At 42.5% G+C, this 16,927-nt stretch overlaps 2 protein-coding genes across 12 annotated transcripts in view; one reads left to right on the top strand and one right to left on the bottom strand.

Annotated features, from left to right (window-relative positions):
• Positions 1-16,927, top strand: part of TIPIN (TIMELESS interacting protein) — a 57,135-nt gene that overhangs the window by 37,611 nt on the left and 2,597 nt on the right. For 5 of the 7 annotated variants that reach the window (XM_054667710.2, XM_054667711.2, XM_016928403.3 and 2 more), the window contains 2 exons: positions 2,135-2,341; positions 6,323-7,308. In XM_054667710.2, the coding sequence (XP_054523685.1) occupies positions 2,135-2,341; positions 6,323-6,546 (431 nt within the window). In that variant the 3' untranslated portion in view covers positions 6,547-7,308. Of the gene's footprint in view, positions 1-2,134; positions 2,342-6,322; positions 7,309-11,951; positions 12,349-16,927 lie in introns of those variants that run through there. The other 2 variants (XR_008539618.2, XR_008539619.2) reach the window with 2 other exon arrangements.
• Positions 9,611-16,927, bottom strand: part of DIS3L (DIS3 like exosome 3'-5' exoribonuclease) — a 41,273-nt gene continuing 33,956 nt past the window's right edge. For all 5 annotated transcript variants that reach the window (XM_001174666.8, XM_009429401.5, XM_001174669.8 and 2 more), the window contains exons 13-17: positions 14,386-14,540; positions 14,111-14,289; positions 11,483-11,628; positions 10,592-10,766; positions 9,611-10,498 (exon numbers count right to left, since the gene is read on the bottom strand). In XM_001174666.8, the coding sequence (XP_001174666.1) occupies positions 10,190-10,498; positions 10,592-10,766; positions 11,483-11,628; positions 14,111-14,289; positions 14,386-14,540 (964 nt within the window). In that variant the 3' untranslated portion in view covers positions 9,611-10,189. The remainder of the gene's footprint in view (positions 10,499-10,591; positions 10,767-11,482; positions 11,629-14,110; positions 14,290-14,385; positions 14,541-16,927) is intronic.

The raw sequence follows: 16,927 nt of genomic DNA, 5'->3' as shown, positions 1-16,927 counted from the left end.
TCACCATGTTGGTCCAACTGGTCTTGAACTCCTCACCTCAGGTGATCTGCCTGCCTTGGCCCCCAAAAGTGCCGGGATTACAGGTGTGGGCCACTGCGCCCGGCTCATAAGTGGCTCTAATGCTTGTTTCTTAACTGCTTCAGCAATGTTTCGTACATATACTCTATCAGTATTTCCTGACATTGGAGGCCATTTTAGTTTCTTCCTACATGTTTGTTTTCCATGTCAGGAAGGAAAAGTGGCTTTTCGTTTTTCACTATTAAGGAAGAAACCTTAAAAGGGAGTTTGATTGTAAAGGGCTGAATTAAGTATCATTATTTTTAAATCTCACTGAAATAATTTTAAAGGTCTGTCTTTATGTTTTAAATGTTTTTTAATTGTGATAGTTTTTCTATAATTAGCTAGTATTTCAAGGCATAATATACATAGAACAAGGATAATGTATATAAATATTTCAAATGGTGACTTGAATTTTTTGACCAACTTGTCAGATGTGATGGGGTTTATCTTTCTTTTAATTTCATAATATGGATGATGTAGATAGAAGGTAAAGTGTCAGCTCTGCTGTTTTTTTTATTTTTTGCTTGTGCTTCTATTCTACCTACAGGCATTTTGTTATTTTGTAGAATCTTTTTAACCTAACACTTGTGCATTTTGTTGGGGTTGTTTGGTTAAATTAGTAAGATGAAATCCATCAGTTTATTTGACTGGGCAATCAGAAACAGCTGTATATCAGACATTGTAAAGTCAGTGGGGGCCCCATTCTCCACCCTTTTGCAATATGGATCTTGCCTATAGAGTGGCTCACAGATCAGACAGTAACTCTGTCATAAGGACAAGGGACAGTTAACCACTGCCAGTCTTATTTTAAATATGTTAGTAAAACATAGTTTTTCTTAATTCTTAAATGAAATATAAATGGAAGATCTATTATTTACTTTAATACCACTGTGGATCATGTTGGGGACATCCTACCTTAAGTTAACTGGTTTACAGGGCTTTAATAATGTATTACTTATAACGTAGACCACACTGAATTTAAAAAGAAATTAATTTGGAAATATGTCCATAAAGTTTTAAATTTCTTTTCTTTTTTCATTTGTCTGTGTTTAACTCTACAAAAGATAATGTCCTACATAAAATTACCTTTTACTGGCCGGGTGCATTGGTTCACGCCTGTAATCTCAGCACTTTGGGAGGCTGAGGCAGGTGGATCACCTCAGGTCAGGAATTTGAGACCAGCCTGGCCAATACAGTGAAACCTGTCTCTACTAAAAATACAAAAATTAGCTGGGCATGGTGGCGGGCGCCTGTAATCCCAGCTTCTTGGGAGGCTGATGGAGGAGAATCACATGAATCTGGGAGGCGGAGGTTGCAATGAGCCAAGATCGAACCATTGCACTCCAGCCTGGGTGACAAGAGTGAAACTCCATCTCAAAAAATAAAATAAAATGTATTAAAATTACCTTTTCCCATATAGACACTGGGAAACTATTGAAATGTGTTGGTTTAATGTAGAACAAGAATATGGTTTGGATTCCTTAAGCTCTTTGATTAGGCCAAGCATAAAATATTTCTAATTACAATCAAGAACTTTTTGTTTCCTTTTTTTTTTTTTTTTTTTTGAGACAGTCTTGCTCTGTAGCCCAGGCTGGAGTGCAGTGGCGCAATCTTGCTCACTGCTGCCTCCGCCTCCCGGGTCCTGGTTCAAGCAATTCTCCTGCCTCAGCCTCCTGAGTAGCTGGGATTATAGGCATGCGCCACCATGCCCAGCTGATTTTTGTATTTTTAGTAGAGATGGGGTTTCACCATGTTTGGCCAGACTGGTCTTGAACTCCTGACCTCATGATCCACCCGCCTCGGCCTCCCAAAGTGTTGGGATTACAGGCGTGAGCCACCGCGCCCGGCCTTCATGCATATTTTAAATTGTATTTTTATTTGATTTAGCATTCCTCTTTAAACTGATTTATAAATATTTCTTATTTAATTGAATCAAGCATGTATTCACAACATTCTTATACCTCACAAATTGTTTTTTCAGGTCTGTCACCTTGCCACTTTAAATTCTTTTTCAATGAGAAGCCTTCTCTAACTAGTCTAACACCACAGATGTACTATTTCTTTTCTATTGCAGATGAAGTTGCGGAGAATAATGAACATGATGTCACTTCTACTGAATTAGATCCCTTTCTGACAAACTTATCTGAAAGTGAGATGTTTGCTTCTGAGTTAAGTAGAAGCCTAACAGAAGAGCAACAACAAAGAATTGAGAGAAATAAACAACTGGCCTTGGAAAGAAGGCAGGCAAAGCTGCTGAGTAATAGTCAGACCCTAGGAAATGGTAAATTTTATGCCAAATTTTATATGCTACCATTAATATATCAAGGACATGTTGGAAATTTTAACTTCTCTGCTAGCCCCCAAAATAAAATACTTCTAGGCGTGGAAAAGTGTGATATTAAGTTTATGTATATTTTAGAGACAGTGTGTGTGAGAGAGGAGAGAGAGAATGTCTGTGTTCCTTACAGAATAAATGAATCCAAGATGGTTTTCTGGATAGCTGAGTACCTCTTAAAAAATTATTTTAATCACCTGGCCAGGCGTGGTGGCTCATGCCTGTAATCTCAGCACTTTGGGAGGCCAAGGTAGGTGGATCGCTTGAGGTCAGGAGTTCAAGACCAGCCTGGCCAACATGATGAAACCCCATCTCTACTAAAATTACAAAAATTAGCCAGGTGTGGTGGTGCACACCAGTAATCCCAACTACCTGGGGGGCTGAAGTATGAGAATCACCTGAATCAAGAAGGTGGAGATTGCAGTGAGCCAAGATCGTGCCACTGCACTCCAGCCTGGGTGACTTGAGTGAGACGCTCTCAAAAAAAAAGAATTTATTTTAATCACTTAAAATTGATTTTAAATTCTTAATAAACATTCTTCCCTGACTCCTTAAAGCATGTGCCATATACTATTACCTTTAGGACAATAATTATAACAATACATAAAGAAAAAAATAGGCCAGGTGCAGTGGCTCATGCCTGTAATCCCAGCACTTTAGGAGGCCAAAGTGGGCCATCACCCGAGGTCAGCAGTTCAAGACCAGCCTGGCCAACATGGTGAAACCCCATCTCTACTAAAAATACAAAAATTAACTGTGCATGGTGGTGTGTACCTGTAATCCCAGCTACTTGGGAGGCTGAGGCAGGAGAATTGCTTGAACCCAGGGGCAGAGGTTGCAGTGAGCTGAGATCAACCCATTGCACTCCAGGCTGGGCAACAAGAGCAAAACTCCATCTCAAAAAAAAAAAAAAAAAAGAGGCCAGGCGCAGTGGCTCACGCCTGTAATCCCAGTACTTTGGGAGGCCGAAGCGGGTGGATCACAAGGTCAGGAGATCGAGACCATCCTGGCCAACATGGTGAAAACCCGTCTCTACTAAAAATACAAAAATTTGCCGGGCATGGTGGTGTGTGCCTGCCTGTAAACCCAGCTACTTGGGAGGCTGAGGCAGGAGAATCGCTTGAACCTGGGAGGTGGAGGTTGCAGTGAGCTGAGATCGGGCCACTGCACTCCAGCCTGGGTGACAGAGCAAGACTCCGTCCCAAAAAAAAAAAAAAAATGCTTTTTCTTGTCTTTTGTCACTTGGTTGTGAGCTGTACTTTTGAAAGTAGCTGTTTAATTTGCTTATCTTTAGCATTCCCTTCTCACTTCTAAAACTGCCTGAAAATTTGCTTTATTAAAAAATATATTATTATTACTATTTTTAGAAACGGTGTCAATCTGTCACCCAGGCTAGAGTGCAGTGGTGTGATCTTGACTCACTGCAGCCTTGAACTTCTAGTCTCAAGCAATCCTCCAGCATTGGGCTTCCAAAGTGCTGGGATTGCAGGTATGAGCCAGTGTACCTGGCCTAAATTTGCTGTTTTTAACACACATTGTGGGTTTGGAAACTACATAACCAAATTTGTTAAAACTATATTTAGAAAGAATTGCAAGTTGGTTTTGAATGAAGTAAGCAGGATTGCGTATATCTTTCTTAATTTCCAATTCAGTTTTTCCTTTCAAAATGGAAAAATAAGAATTATAGGCCCAGCACAGTGGCTCTTGCCTGTAATCCCAGCACTTTGGGAGGCTGAGGTGGGCAGATCACTTGAGCCTGGGAGTTCAAGACCAGCCTGGGCAACATAGTGAGTCCCCGTCTCTACAAAAAAAAAAAAAAAAAAAAAGAATTATAATAACTAGATACCATGTTGTAAACAAAGTTTCACCCAATATATTAACATTTTTAAGTGAAAATTATTTTGGCTACTTTTTTTTTCAGTTAAGATGAATTTACTTTTTCTTTTTGTCTTTTTTTTTTTTTTTTTGAGATGGAGTCTTGGTCTGTAGCTCAGGGTGGAGTGCAGTGGCGTGATCTTGGCTCACTGCAACCTCTGCCTCCCGGGTTCAAGCAGTTCCCCTGCTTCAGCCTCCTCAAGTAGCTAGGACTACAAGTGCGTGCCCCCATGCCTGGCTAATTTTTGTATTTTTAGTAGAGAAGGGGTTTCACTGTGTTGGCCAGGGTGGTCTTGAACTCCTGACCTAGTGATCTGCCTGCCTCAGCCTCCCAAAGTCCTGGGATTACAGGTGTGAGCCACCATGCCCAGCTGAATTTACTTTTTCCTTTTTTTTTTTTTTTTTTTTGAGACGGAGTCTTGCTCTGTCACCCAGGCTGGAGTGCAGTGGCGTGATCTCGGCTCACTGCAAGCCCCGCCTCCCATGTCCATGCCATTCTCGTGCCTCAGCCTCCCGAGTAGCTGGGACTACAGGTGCCTGCCACCACGCCCGGCTAATTTTTTGTATTTTTAGTAGAAACAGGGTTTCACCGTATCAGCCAGGATGGTCTCGATCCCCTGACCTCGTGATCCACCCACCTCAGTCTCCTAAAGTGCTGGGATTACAGGTGTGAGCCACCGCACCTGGCCAATTTACTTTTTCTTTATAAATGGATGTTTTATTAGTACCATGTGAAACATTACATGAAGATAGCATTATTCTTGATGGCAGTGGCTTCTTTGCTGTCAATATCAAGTATACCTGGCAGTTGGTATTTAAAGCTCACCTCTGTTTATCATATACAACTTAAAATTTGTCCAAATGGAAATAAGTACTTTAAAGTTTCTTATGGATCACTCTGACATAAAACCTAAATGCACTTGGTTTTTATTAGACCTCTTTCTAGTAGTTTTCAGTTTTGTTTTTTTAGATGGGGCCTCACTGTATTGCCCAGGCTGGAGTGTAGTTGCTGATCTCGGCTCACTGCAACCTCCGCCTCCTAGGTTCAAGCGATTCTCCTGTCCCAGCCTCCCGAGTAGCTGGGATTACAGGCGTGCTCCACCATGTCCGGCTAATTTTTGTATTTTTTGTAGAGGCAGGGTTTCACCATATTGGCCAGACTGGTTTCAAACTCCTGACCTTGAGTGATCTGCCTGCCTCGGCCTCCCAAAGTGCTGAGATTACAGGCATGATCCACTGTGCCCGGCCAATAGTAGTTTGATTTTGAATAAGAACAGTTACATTTGACTATGATCCAAGAGTGTGAGTTGAATAACATTCAAAACCATTTTGCTTTTTTTTTGTTTTTTTTTGGTTATAGGATCTCACTTTGTCACCCAGGCTGGAGTGCAGTGGCACGATCATGGTTCGCCACCATAGCCAGCTAATTCTTTTTTTTTTTTTTTTTTTTTTTTTTGATGTTTTGTTGACATGGGGTCTCACTATGTGGCCCAGGCTGGTCCTGAACTCCTGAGCTCCAATGATCCTCCCACCTCAGCCTCCCAAATTGTTGGGATCGGGCCTGGCCTCTCTTGCATTTAAAATGGATCTTAATTGTATAAAAATGGGCTTATTGGCTAGGCGTGGTAGCTCACGCCTGTAATCCCAGGACTTTGGGAGCCTGAGGCGGGTGGATCACCTGAGGTCAGGAGTTCGAGACCAGCCTGGCCAACATAGTGAAACCCTGTCTACTAAAAATACCCAAATTAGCCGGGTGTAGTGGCAGGTACCTGTAATCCCAGCTACTCGGGAGGCTGAGGCAGGAGAATCGCTTGAACCCGGCGGAGGTTGCAGTGAGCCCAGATCGCGCGATTACACTCCAGCCAAAGTGATGGAGCGAGACTCCATCTCAAAAAAAAAAAAAAAGATATATTTAGAAGAAAGTGATCATAATTAACATTAAGTGATCTTAGACTTCATTTTACTAAACTAAGCTTTTGAAGAGGTTTGTACTTATGCGGTAAGATTGGATCAGGTACTTATAATGAATAATAATGGTATGATTTCTTTCAGATATGTTAATGAATACACCTAGGGCACACACGGTTGAAGAGGTTAATACTGATGAGGATCAAAAGGAGGAGTCAAATGGATTAAACGAAGACATTCTGGACAATCCATGTAATGATGCTATTGCCAATACTTTAAATGAAGAGGAAACACTGCTGGACCAGTCTTTTAAAAATGTGCAACAGCAACTTGATGCTACATCCAGAAATATTACTGAAGCTAGATAAGTTTCCATTAAGAGAAAATGTATCTGTTAAGTCATCATCCTGCAAGCTTGGCGTTACTATGTATTTTTTCTTCTTGGAGTGAAAATCCTTAGGTAGTAAAACTGTTATAGATTATTGTTTAAAATCTGATAATCTGGTATTTATTTATAATTATGCTTGTCACTTTAGTTAAATCTATTTGTTCTCTTTAGTGTTTTTTATATAGGTATTTCTTCATAAAATGATTAGGAGGTAATAAGCAGTTTCTGCTGCTGGTCTGTCATTGAATGCCTTGTTTTCACTAAGTTGGGAGGTTTTGTTTCTGTTTTTTACTGCTCCTTGCAAAGCAGGGCTAATCCATGGACAGTGTGCCCAGAGTAGTCTAGGTGAAGTTTTTTGTTTTGTTTTGTTTTGTTTTTTTGACACAGAGTCTCACTCTGTTGGCCAGGCTGGAGTGCAGTGGCACAGTCTCGGCTCACTGCAACCTCTGCCTCCTGGGCTCAAGCAATTCTCCTGCCTCAGCCTCCCGAGTAGCTGGGACTACAGGCGTGTGCCACCACGCTCGGCTAATTTTTGTATTTTTAGTAGAGATGAGGTTTCACCCTGTTGGCCAGGCTGGTCTCAAACTCCTAACCTCAGGTAATCCGCCCCCTCGGCCTCCCAAAGTGCTGGGATTACAGGTGTGAGCCACCACGCCCAGCCTGGGTGAAGTTTTGAGATGTACATATATACTGAATATTAATGTCAATTTTTTAAAAGAAGTAAACATTATCTTAAAAACTATCTACAGGCTTTATGGGAGGTTTTCATTGCTATATAGTTCTGCAGTTTACACTTTTGGTAAATACAAGATTTTTACATGTTTTCTAAGGAGTTACTTTAATAGTTAAAAGGTCACATGAAAGGGCGATATATTGCCTGGCCCTCATAGGTGCTAGGGTAGTTCAAAGAATGCTTTTTGGGAACTTACTGACTAGTTGGAGTGAAACTTGCAAAGTATCATGGGGAACATAGCATCTAGGGAGGATTTACAGGAAAGACTTTGCTTTTGGTGGAGGAGATTCCAAGTATTGGGAAGCACATGTACAATAATGATACAGAAATAAGATTGAGGGGATAAGGCAGATTTTAGGAATGCTGATTTTGAGGTTAGATGTGTTAGGGCCAAATCGTGAGAACACCTGATTGGAGTTCTTCCTGCCAGGTAGAGGGGGTAGTTACAAATAAGAAAGGTTAGTGTTAGGAAAGGCTCTCCCACCCCACCCCCTCACCCCTACCCACAGTCCCCCGCCACTATTGTGTGTGTGTGTGTGTTGGTCTCACTGTCACTCAGGCTGGAATACAGTGGCCCAATCCTAACTCACTGCAGTCTCAAACTCCTGGGGTTCAATCAATCCTCTTGCCTTAGCTTCCCAAGTAGCTGCGACTGCAGACATGTACCACCATGCCTGGCTACTTTTTTAATTTTTGTAGAGATGATGTCTCACTATGTTTACCAGGCTGGTCCTGGACTCCTGGCCTCAAGTGATCTTCCATGGCACTTGGCCTCTCACTCTCTTTTTCCTTGGGGAAAGGGCAGAGTGATGGTGCTATAGTGGCTTCCATCTGCAAAGCCAGGACAGGCAGGCATCTTCTCTTCAGGCTTTCTGACTTCAGGTGGGGACAGGAAGTGACAAAGATGGTTTGATTGAAAAGCCAGGAAGTTAGCTCAGGTGTGGTGGCTCACGCCTGTAATCCCAGCACTTTGGGAGGCCGAGGCGGGCGGATCACGAGGTCAGGAGATCGAGAACATCCTGGCTAACACTGTGAAACCCCGTCTCTACTAAAAATACACACACACAAAAAATTAGCTGGGCATGGTGGCAGGCACCTGTAGTCCCAGCTACTCGGGAGGCTGAGGCAGGAGAATGGTGTGAACCTGGGAGGTGGAGCTTGCAGTGAGCCGAGATCGTGCCACTGCACTCCTACCTGGGTGACAGAGCGACACTCCATCTCAAAAAACAAAACAAAACAAAACAAAACACACATTTAAGAAAAGCCAGGAAGTTGAGCACAAGAACATCAAGGAGAACATCTGGGATGGGGGTGGGGGAGGGGTTTGTGGGCCTGCTGGGAACTGCCACAGGGATGGGCCAAGAGGCATGTACATTAGGAGGATTGTGGCTAACTGCAGCCAATAGGGGATCAGCTAGAAGATGGAGAGCAGTTTCAAGATGCCAATGCCTATAGAAACTGCTTCCTCAGGAGGGCCGGTTCAGGCTTCTGTCTACCCTCACAAACTACATTAGATAACTGAGAAAGAAGAGTTAATTTTTCTTTTTTGAGATGGAGACTCGCTCTGTTGCCCAGGCTGGAGAGCTGTGGTGCAATCTCAGCTCACTGCAACCTCTGCCTCCCGGGTTCAAGCAATTCTCTGCCTCAGCCTCCCAAGTAGCTGGGATTACAGGCACCTGCCACCACACAAGGCTAATTTTTGTATTTTTAGTAGAGATGGGGTTTCACCATGTTGGCCAGGATGGTCTCGATCTCTTGACTTTGTGATCCACCCCCCTCAGCCTCCCAAAGTGCTGGGATTACAGGCATGAGCTACTGTGCCTGGCCAATTTTTGTATTTTTAGTAGAGATGGGGTTTCATCATCTTGGCCAGGCTAGTCTTGAACTCCTGACCTTGTGATCCACCCGCCTCGGACTCCCAAAGTGCTGGGATTATAGGCGTGAGCCACTGTGCTCGGCCAAGAGTTAATTTTTCTAGTGGGGTGTTTGCTGACAAAGTAACAAGTTTCTAACAAGGGGAAGGCCAATGCACCTCATCAAAATGGGAGAGTGGGAAGGAAGGCCTGTGACAGAACTTTACCTGCGCATCCTACCACCCACCCTGTGTCCTAATCCCAGCTAGTACTGGAGACAGCAGGTAAGGGTTGAGTCAAATATGAAATAGGAATTTTTAAGTGGAGAAGTGGACTCAGGACTAAGTCTTATTATCTGAAAGTGACTGAAAATTACCTGACAGATGTCAGAGGGGCCTATGACCCAAACGTAATTACTGGAAAAATAAAACATTTGAAAGAACTGATTGGAGACGAGATAACCAATAATTTTGGGTTTATTAAACTTATTAGAAAGGGGCCATCTGCAGAGCCACCACTTACTGTCCACTCATTACTGAAAACTCTGTTTCCATAGTGACCTAATTATACTTTATTTAATGCAACTTTAATGAATGAGAGAACTTTTTTTTTTTTTTTTTTGAGATGGAGTGTCGCTCTGTCGCCCAGGCTGGAATGCAGTGGCGCGATCTCGGCTCACTGCAACCTCCTCTTCCTGGGTTCAGGCAATTCTCCTGCTTCAGCCTCCCAAATAGCTGGGACTACAGGCGCATGCCACCACGCCGGGCTAATTTTTGTATTTTTAGTAGAGACTGGGTTTCACTGTGTTAGCCAGGATGGTCTCAATCTCCTGACCTCGTGATCCGCCCGCCTCAGCCTCCCAAAGTGCTGGGGTTACAGGCGTGAGCCACCGCGCCCGGCTGAGAACATTTTACATATATGCGAAATAGCTACCCAGTCCTGATCGACTAGAGCACTGAGTGACACACATTAAATGTTAAGTTTGAAAAGACTGTAAAACATTCACATATGACAGCTCTTAGTGAAGTAAGAGCCTCTCATATTCCATAATTGTTTGAAACATCCAGGAGAGCTAGGTCCCGTATCTCCTCTAGAAGTGTGTATAGGCTCCTTCCCTTTGTTTGGCGATATTCTTGATATTCCTCCTGAATGATGTTTACTTTGACTTCTTGGGCAAGCTGAGCTTCTTCCACAGATTTAGTTACTTCTTTCACTAACTCACTCTTCAGCAAGGGGGAACTCTGATGAATAAGTTCTGTATTTGGTATCTTGTATGGTTTGTTACTAATTATTTCAAGTCTGATTGTATCAGAATGGCAACGTGAGGCCTGTATGGATATTCTTACCTAGCATAGAGAAGAAAATACATATTACTAAATCACATTATTTATTCCTTACATTTAAAATATTAATAATACTTAATAGAAACACAGACTTACGGTTACATGGTCAAACAAATGGAACGTAACAGATTCCCCATCTGTTGTAGTAGAGGTAATTTTGTTTTGAAATCGTTGAAGGGATCCTGGTTTCCATTCAGAACAGCTATCTGGGCCACATGAGATGACTAAACCATCTTTATTTTTTAGATAAGCAGCACCTTTAATCCCAAACCTATATTATGACCAGAATATAAATCCAGAGACAATGTATTCTTAGTACACAGATCTTGTATGCTTATCTAGAATACTAGTTTTTCTCCTAGATTAAAAACAAATCACTTTTCCTGTGGTTTACCTCCAAGTATTTATTTCACCTTAGCAGATGGAAACAAAGTATTTTGCTGGATAAGAAAGACCCTAAAATGGATATAAAAGTGTGTGTGTATATATATATATATATATATATATATACACACACACACACATTCCAGTCTTCACTTTTTTTTTTTTTTGAGACAGAGTCTTGCTCTGTCGCCCAGGCTGGAGTGCAGTGGCACGATCTTGGCTCACTGCAACCTCTGCTTCCCGGGTTCAAGTGATTCTCCTGCCTCAGCCTCCCAGGTAGCTGGGATTTCAGGCATGCGTCACCATGCCTGGCTAATTTTTGTACTTTTAGTAGAGACGGGGTTTCACCATGTTGGCCAGGCTGGTCTCGAACTCCTGACCTCAGGTGATCCGCCCACCTTGGCCTCCCAAAGTGCTGGGATTATAGGCGTGAGCCACCCCTGGCCTCCAATCTTCACATTTATATACTGAATTATACATTACATTATGTACATATGATAACTAGTTGCTTAAATATTTTAATAAATTATATCTAATGTACAGTTTGTGTTCTACACTTTTAACTATGATTTCTTATGCACCATTGCATTAGATGTAACATACCTTGGTATAAATAGAAGCACACCATTTGTTCTAATTGAATAAATAACTCCATCAGATATGCAACGCTCCTCGGTGGCAGGGTCTTTGTCTTTGAAGTACATGCACTGGAAGAGCTCAGTAGACTGCTTCTGAGAATGCTGTGCTGCCTGTAAGAAGCACAACTCCAAAGCATTTTAACACTCCCCTGGCATTCCCCAAAGAAATGAAATTCATATTCATTCAAATGTGAGATTCTGTAAAACTATTAATATAAAAATTGTTCTCTACTATGAAATTAAATTACTTTTTGTGGGAACTTAACCATCTAGTATTATCTCCTCAAAAATGTCTTAGAAAATGAATTATTTTATAAAATGAAACCCATTTATAGTTCATGAAATTAGAGATCAGCAAATTTGGGTCATGTTCACCTTGGATACAGGAAAAGTATTACACATGTCTTACTTGCATTTCTTTTTTTTTTTTTGAGATATGGAGTCTCACTCTGTCACCCAGGCTGGAGTACAGTGGTGCAATCTCGGCTCACTGCAAGCTCCACCTCCTGGGTTCACGTCATTCTCCTGCCTCAGCCTCTGGAGTAGCTGGGACTACAGGCGCCTGCCACCACGCCCGGGTAATTTTTTGTATTTTTAGTAGAAATGGGGTTTCACTGTGTTAGCCAGGATGGTCTTGATCTCCTGACCTCGTGATCCGCCTGCCTCGGCCTCCCAAAGTGCTGGGATTACAGGCATGAGCCACCGCGCCCGGCCAGCCTTTCTTTCTTTTCAAGCCTGTCCAATGAAAACCCTATTGGTGGAAGTCTAAATTAGCACTACTGATAAGGAAGACAATTTAGTAATATGTATTAAAGTTTCTTTGTCTTTTTCTTTTTGAGATGGAGTCCCACTCTATCGCCTAGGCTGGAGTGCAATGGCGCGATCTTGGCTCCCTGCAACCTCTGCCTCTCGGGTTCAAGTGATTCTCCTTCCTCAGCCGCCCGATTAGCTGGGATTACAGGCATGCACCACCATGCCTGGCTAATTTTTGTATTTTTAGTAGTAACGGGGTTTCAACATGTTGGCCAGGCTGCTCTGGAACTCCTGAACTCAGGTGATCCACCGGCCTTGACCTCGAAAAGTGCTAGGATTACAGTCGTGAGCCACTGCACCTGACCTATCAGTTTCATTTGTGCGTGCACACCTTTTGGCTCAGCAATTCCATTTCTAGGAATTTTTCCAGGAAATCATCTGAAATGTCTGTATAAGTGTATCCATAAGGATGGTTATAAATTTGATTGCTTAGAACAGTGCTGCCCAAAAGAACTTTCTGCAATGATAGAAATGCTCTCTATCTGTGTTGCCTAATATGTAGCCACTAACCACAAGTGGCCACTGAGCTGTACAATGTGGCCAGTGTGACTGAGACACTGGCCACATTTCTACTGAGACAAATGTCTACTTCTAATTTTAATTAAATTTAGGTAGTCCACATGGCTAGTGCTACAACATTGCACAGCAGACAACTATACCATTGGATATACAAAATTACATTAAACATTTAGGTAGTTTCCAATTTCCTGCGTTACCCAATGGTCTAGTTCTATGCTGTGCAATCTTGTAGCAACTAGTAATATGAAATAGAATAGAAAGCAGCTTCAAAACAATGATATAACATGGTGTGCTATCAGTAACAGTTGGGTTACATGAAAAAAGCAGATTCAAACAGCAGGCACGGTATGATTTTTTTTTTAGACGGAGTCTCGCTCTGTCACCCAGGCCAGAGTGCAGTGGTGCGATCTCAGCTCACTGCAAGCTCCGCCTCCCGGGTTCACGCCATTCTCCTGCCTCAGCCTCCCAAGTAGCTGGGAATACAGGCGCCTGCCACCATGCTAATTTTTTGTATTTTTAGTAGAGACGGGGTTTCACTGTGTTAGCCCGGATGGTCTCGATCTCCTGACCTCGTGATCCACCTGCCTCAGCCTCCCAAAGTACTGGGAATACAGGTGCAAGCCACCGCATCTGGCCGATATTTTTATAAATAAAAATGTTAGCAGTGTCTAGAATCATTAATTGTTAGCTCTGGGTGGTAAGATAACAGGTGATGTTTCTGTCTTCATATCTTTTTTTTTTTTTTTTTTGAGACACAGTCTCAATTTTGTCACCCACGCTAGAGTGCAGTGGTGTGATCTCGGCCCACTGCAATCTCCACCTCCTGGGTTCAAGAGATTCTCCTGCCTCAGCCTCCCAAGTAACTGGGACTACAGGCGCGTGCCACCACACCCGGCTAATTTTTGTATTTTTTGTAGAGATGGGGTTTCACCATATTGGCCAGGCTGGTCTCAAATTCCTGACCTCAAGTGATCCGCCCTCAAGTGAGCCACCACATCTGGCCTCTGTCATCATATCTTTATGCGTTGCTTGAATCTTTACATTTCCACTCTTCGGAAAAAAAAAATCTGATAATCTACTGTCAAATCTCCCAATTCCACAAGTTACCTGAGAACATCTACAAATGTTCTGAAAGCACTGGTTAGAATAATTCTAGAATTTAATTTGCTAGAATATATGATACTTCACTGTACTACACAATAAAGCTGATATTTTCTTAGCAAGAGATGACAGGTAAGAGAATTTTGAAATTCCCTCTTACTCGGTTTCTGTTGTTGATATGTCTGCATAATTCCTCAAGATCTTTGTTGCTGAACAAATTTCCCTTAATTTCCATTTTCTTATCTTTTGAAATGGCTGCCATTAACAAGCGGTGTACTACAATATCTGAATATCTTCTTATTGGAGAAGTAAAGTGGGTATATTTATCTAATGCAAGACCTTCAAAAAGAAAGCAAAAGATCAAAATAAACAAAAACTATTTTAAAATAACTAGCGCAAAGTTACAGCCACACATAGGAATATGGTATGATTCACCATAATGATGGAACTCCTCCTCCGCACAGGATCCGGTGGAGAAGTACAGAGCATTCGACATGGCCTGCGTGGCCATGGAGCGCAGTAGCCTGTTCACGATGGGATCGTGGGGGTCGTTCGCATTATCCAGAGAATCAGCCAGTGTTTTATTGGACCTGACAACAGAAAAACCGTTAGCTAGTCCCAGACAGTAATTTACAAGACAACACTTTGAGGGGAACCCTTCACTCATCCGTCTGAATACCTTCATCTGCCAGTAAATTTGTTTTGGACACATTTCAGAAGCACCTCTTTTCAACTACAGAAATCTAGTTTGCTTTACGGTTTAAACAAAGCAAGAGTGTCAGAATTTAAATACATTTCTTAAGTAGAAATGAATCATGTACTGATTTTAATACTAGGTTAAGTTAGTGCTTGGCTATAATAGGTGGTCAAATACTCGTTGAATTGAATTCTTTACATCCTTAACCTTAAATATTCTATATATAGGTAAAATAATGGACTTGGTGTACAAGTAAAAGAAACCTAAATTAGTTTTTCTTTTTTAAAGAGGTAGTAAGCATTCTATTTATTTATTCTCAAAATAATTTTTTTGTAGAGACAGGGTCTCACTTTGTTGCCCAGGTTAGTCTTGAACTCCTGGCCTTCAGTGATCCTCCTGCCTCGGCCTCCCAAAGTGCTGGGGTTACAGGTGTGAGCCACTGCATACAGCCTCAAAATAATAATTTCAAAGCCCCAGGAAATATAGAGGTATATTAAAAATAAAACTAATAATATAACATATAATTCAGTCCTATATTGTGGCTGGCTAAGGGAAAAGGGGGAAAGGAGAAATAGAGCATGATGATGAACAGAGAGGCAAGGTGTTAAGTGGTCACTATGTGAGCTTGCAAGTTTAACAGACTTGGATTCAAATCCTGGCTCTGCCCTGACTGTTAAATTACAGGCAAATTACTTAATCTCTTCAGACTTAATTGACTTATCTGTAAATATGAATGATGCTGCCATCACCTCACCATTAAGAATTAACCAAGAGGATGTCTGAAAGCCCTTGTCCCATGTGCCTGGCATGCAGACAGCTCATACAGTGACCATACAGAGGCTGGAGTGTAGTGGCACAATCTTGGCTCACTGCAACTTCTGCCTCCCAGGTTCAAGCGATTCTCGCACCTCAGCCTCTGAGTAGCTGGGATTACAAGAGTGCGCCACGCCTGGCTCGTTGTATTTTTAGCAGAGAGAGTTTCATCATGTTGGTAAGGCTGGTCTTGAACTCCTGACCTCAGTGATGTGCCTGCCTCAGCCTCCCAAAGTGCTAGGATTACAGGTGTTAGCCACTGTACCCAGCCTATACTTAGTTTTTATTTATTTATTTATTTATTTTTGAGACAGAGTCTCGCTCTGTCACCCAGGCTGGAGTGCAGTGGTGCGATTTTGGGTCACTGCAACCTCCGCCTCCCGGGTTCATGCCATTCTCCTGCCTCAACCTCCCGAGTAGCTGGGATTACAGGCACCCGCCACCACGCCCGGCTAATTTTTTGTATTTTTAGTGGAGATGGGGTTTCACCGTGTTAGCCAGGATGGTCTCGATCTCCTGACCTCGTGATCTGCCCGCCTCGGCCTCCCAAAGTACTGGGATTACAGGCATGAGCCACTGTGCCCAGCCTGCCTATACTTGGTTTTTAATGAAAGAAGTATTTTATCCTAGAGATAGGGAGTAAAAATGTCTCACTCAATTGAGGGTGGTATAAATTCACTGTTGGTGTAGTATCTTATCATATTGTCACAAAGATGCTGCATTTAAAAAGTATTGAAATAAATAGGATTATTTCTTCGTAACTTAAGGGGTACATGAAATTAGATCAAGGGTAACTAACAGGTTCCCTACTTCTGTATTACAAATTATAGTAGGTCAGCCACACACAGTGGCTCATGCCTATAATCCCAGCACTTTGGGAGACCGAGACGGGCGAATCATGAGGTCAGGAGTTTGAGACCAACCTGACCAACATGGTGAAACCCTGTCTTTACTAAAAATACAAAAATTAGCCGGGCATGGTGGCACATGCTTGTAATCCCATATACTCAGGAGGCTGTCAAGAGAATCGCTTGAACCTGGGAGGCGGAGGTTGCAGTGAGCCAAAATCGTGCCACTGCACTCCAGCCTGGATGACAGCGAGACTCTATCTCAAAAAAAAAAAAAAAAAAAACCAACCAAACAAAAAAACCCAAACTGTAGTGGGTCAAAATTATGCCTAAATGTCCAGTGTGGTGGCTCATGCCTATAATCCCAGCAGTTTGGGAGGCCGAGGCAGGCGGATCACTTGAAGTCAGGAGTTCAAGACCAGCCTAGCCAACATGGCGAAACCCTGTCTCTACTAAAAATACAAAAAAATTAGCCAGGCATGGTGGCGTGTGCCTGTAGTCCCAGCTACTCAGGAACCTGAGGCAGGAGAATCACTTGAACCTGGGAGGTGGCGGTTGCAGTGAGCCGAGATCATACCACTGTACTCCAACCTGGGTGACAGAGCAAGACTCTATCTAA

The sequence above is a fragment of the Pan troglodytes genome, chromosome 16 (genome assembly GCF_028858775.2).
Source record: "Pan troglodytes isolate AG18354 chromosome 16, NHGRI_mPanTro3-v2.0_pri, whole genome shotgun sequence".
Classification (NCBI taxonomy): Eukaryota; Metazoa; Chordata; class Mammalia; order Primates; family Hominidae; genus Pan; species Pan troglodytes.
The sequence above is the reverse complement of the archived record's forward strand: the minus strand, read 5'-3'. Positions and strand labels throughout refer to the sequence as shown.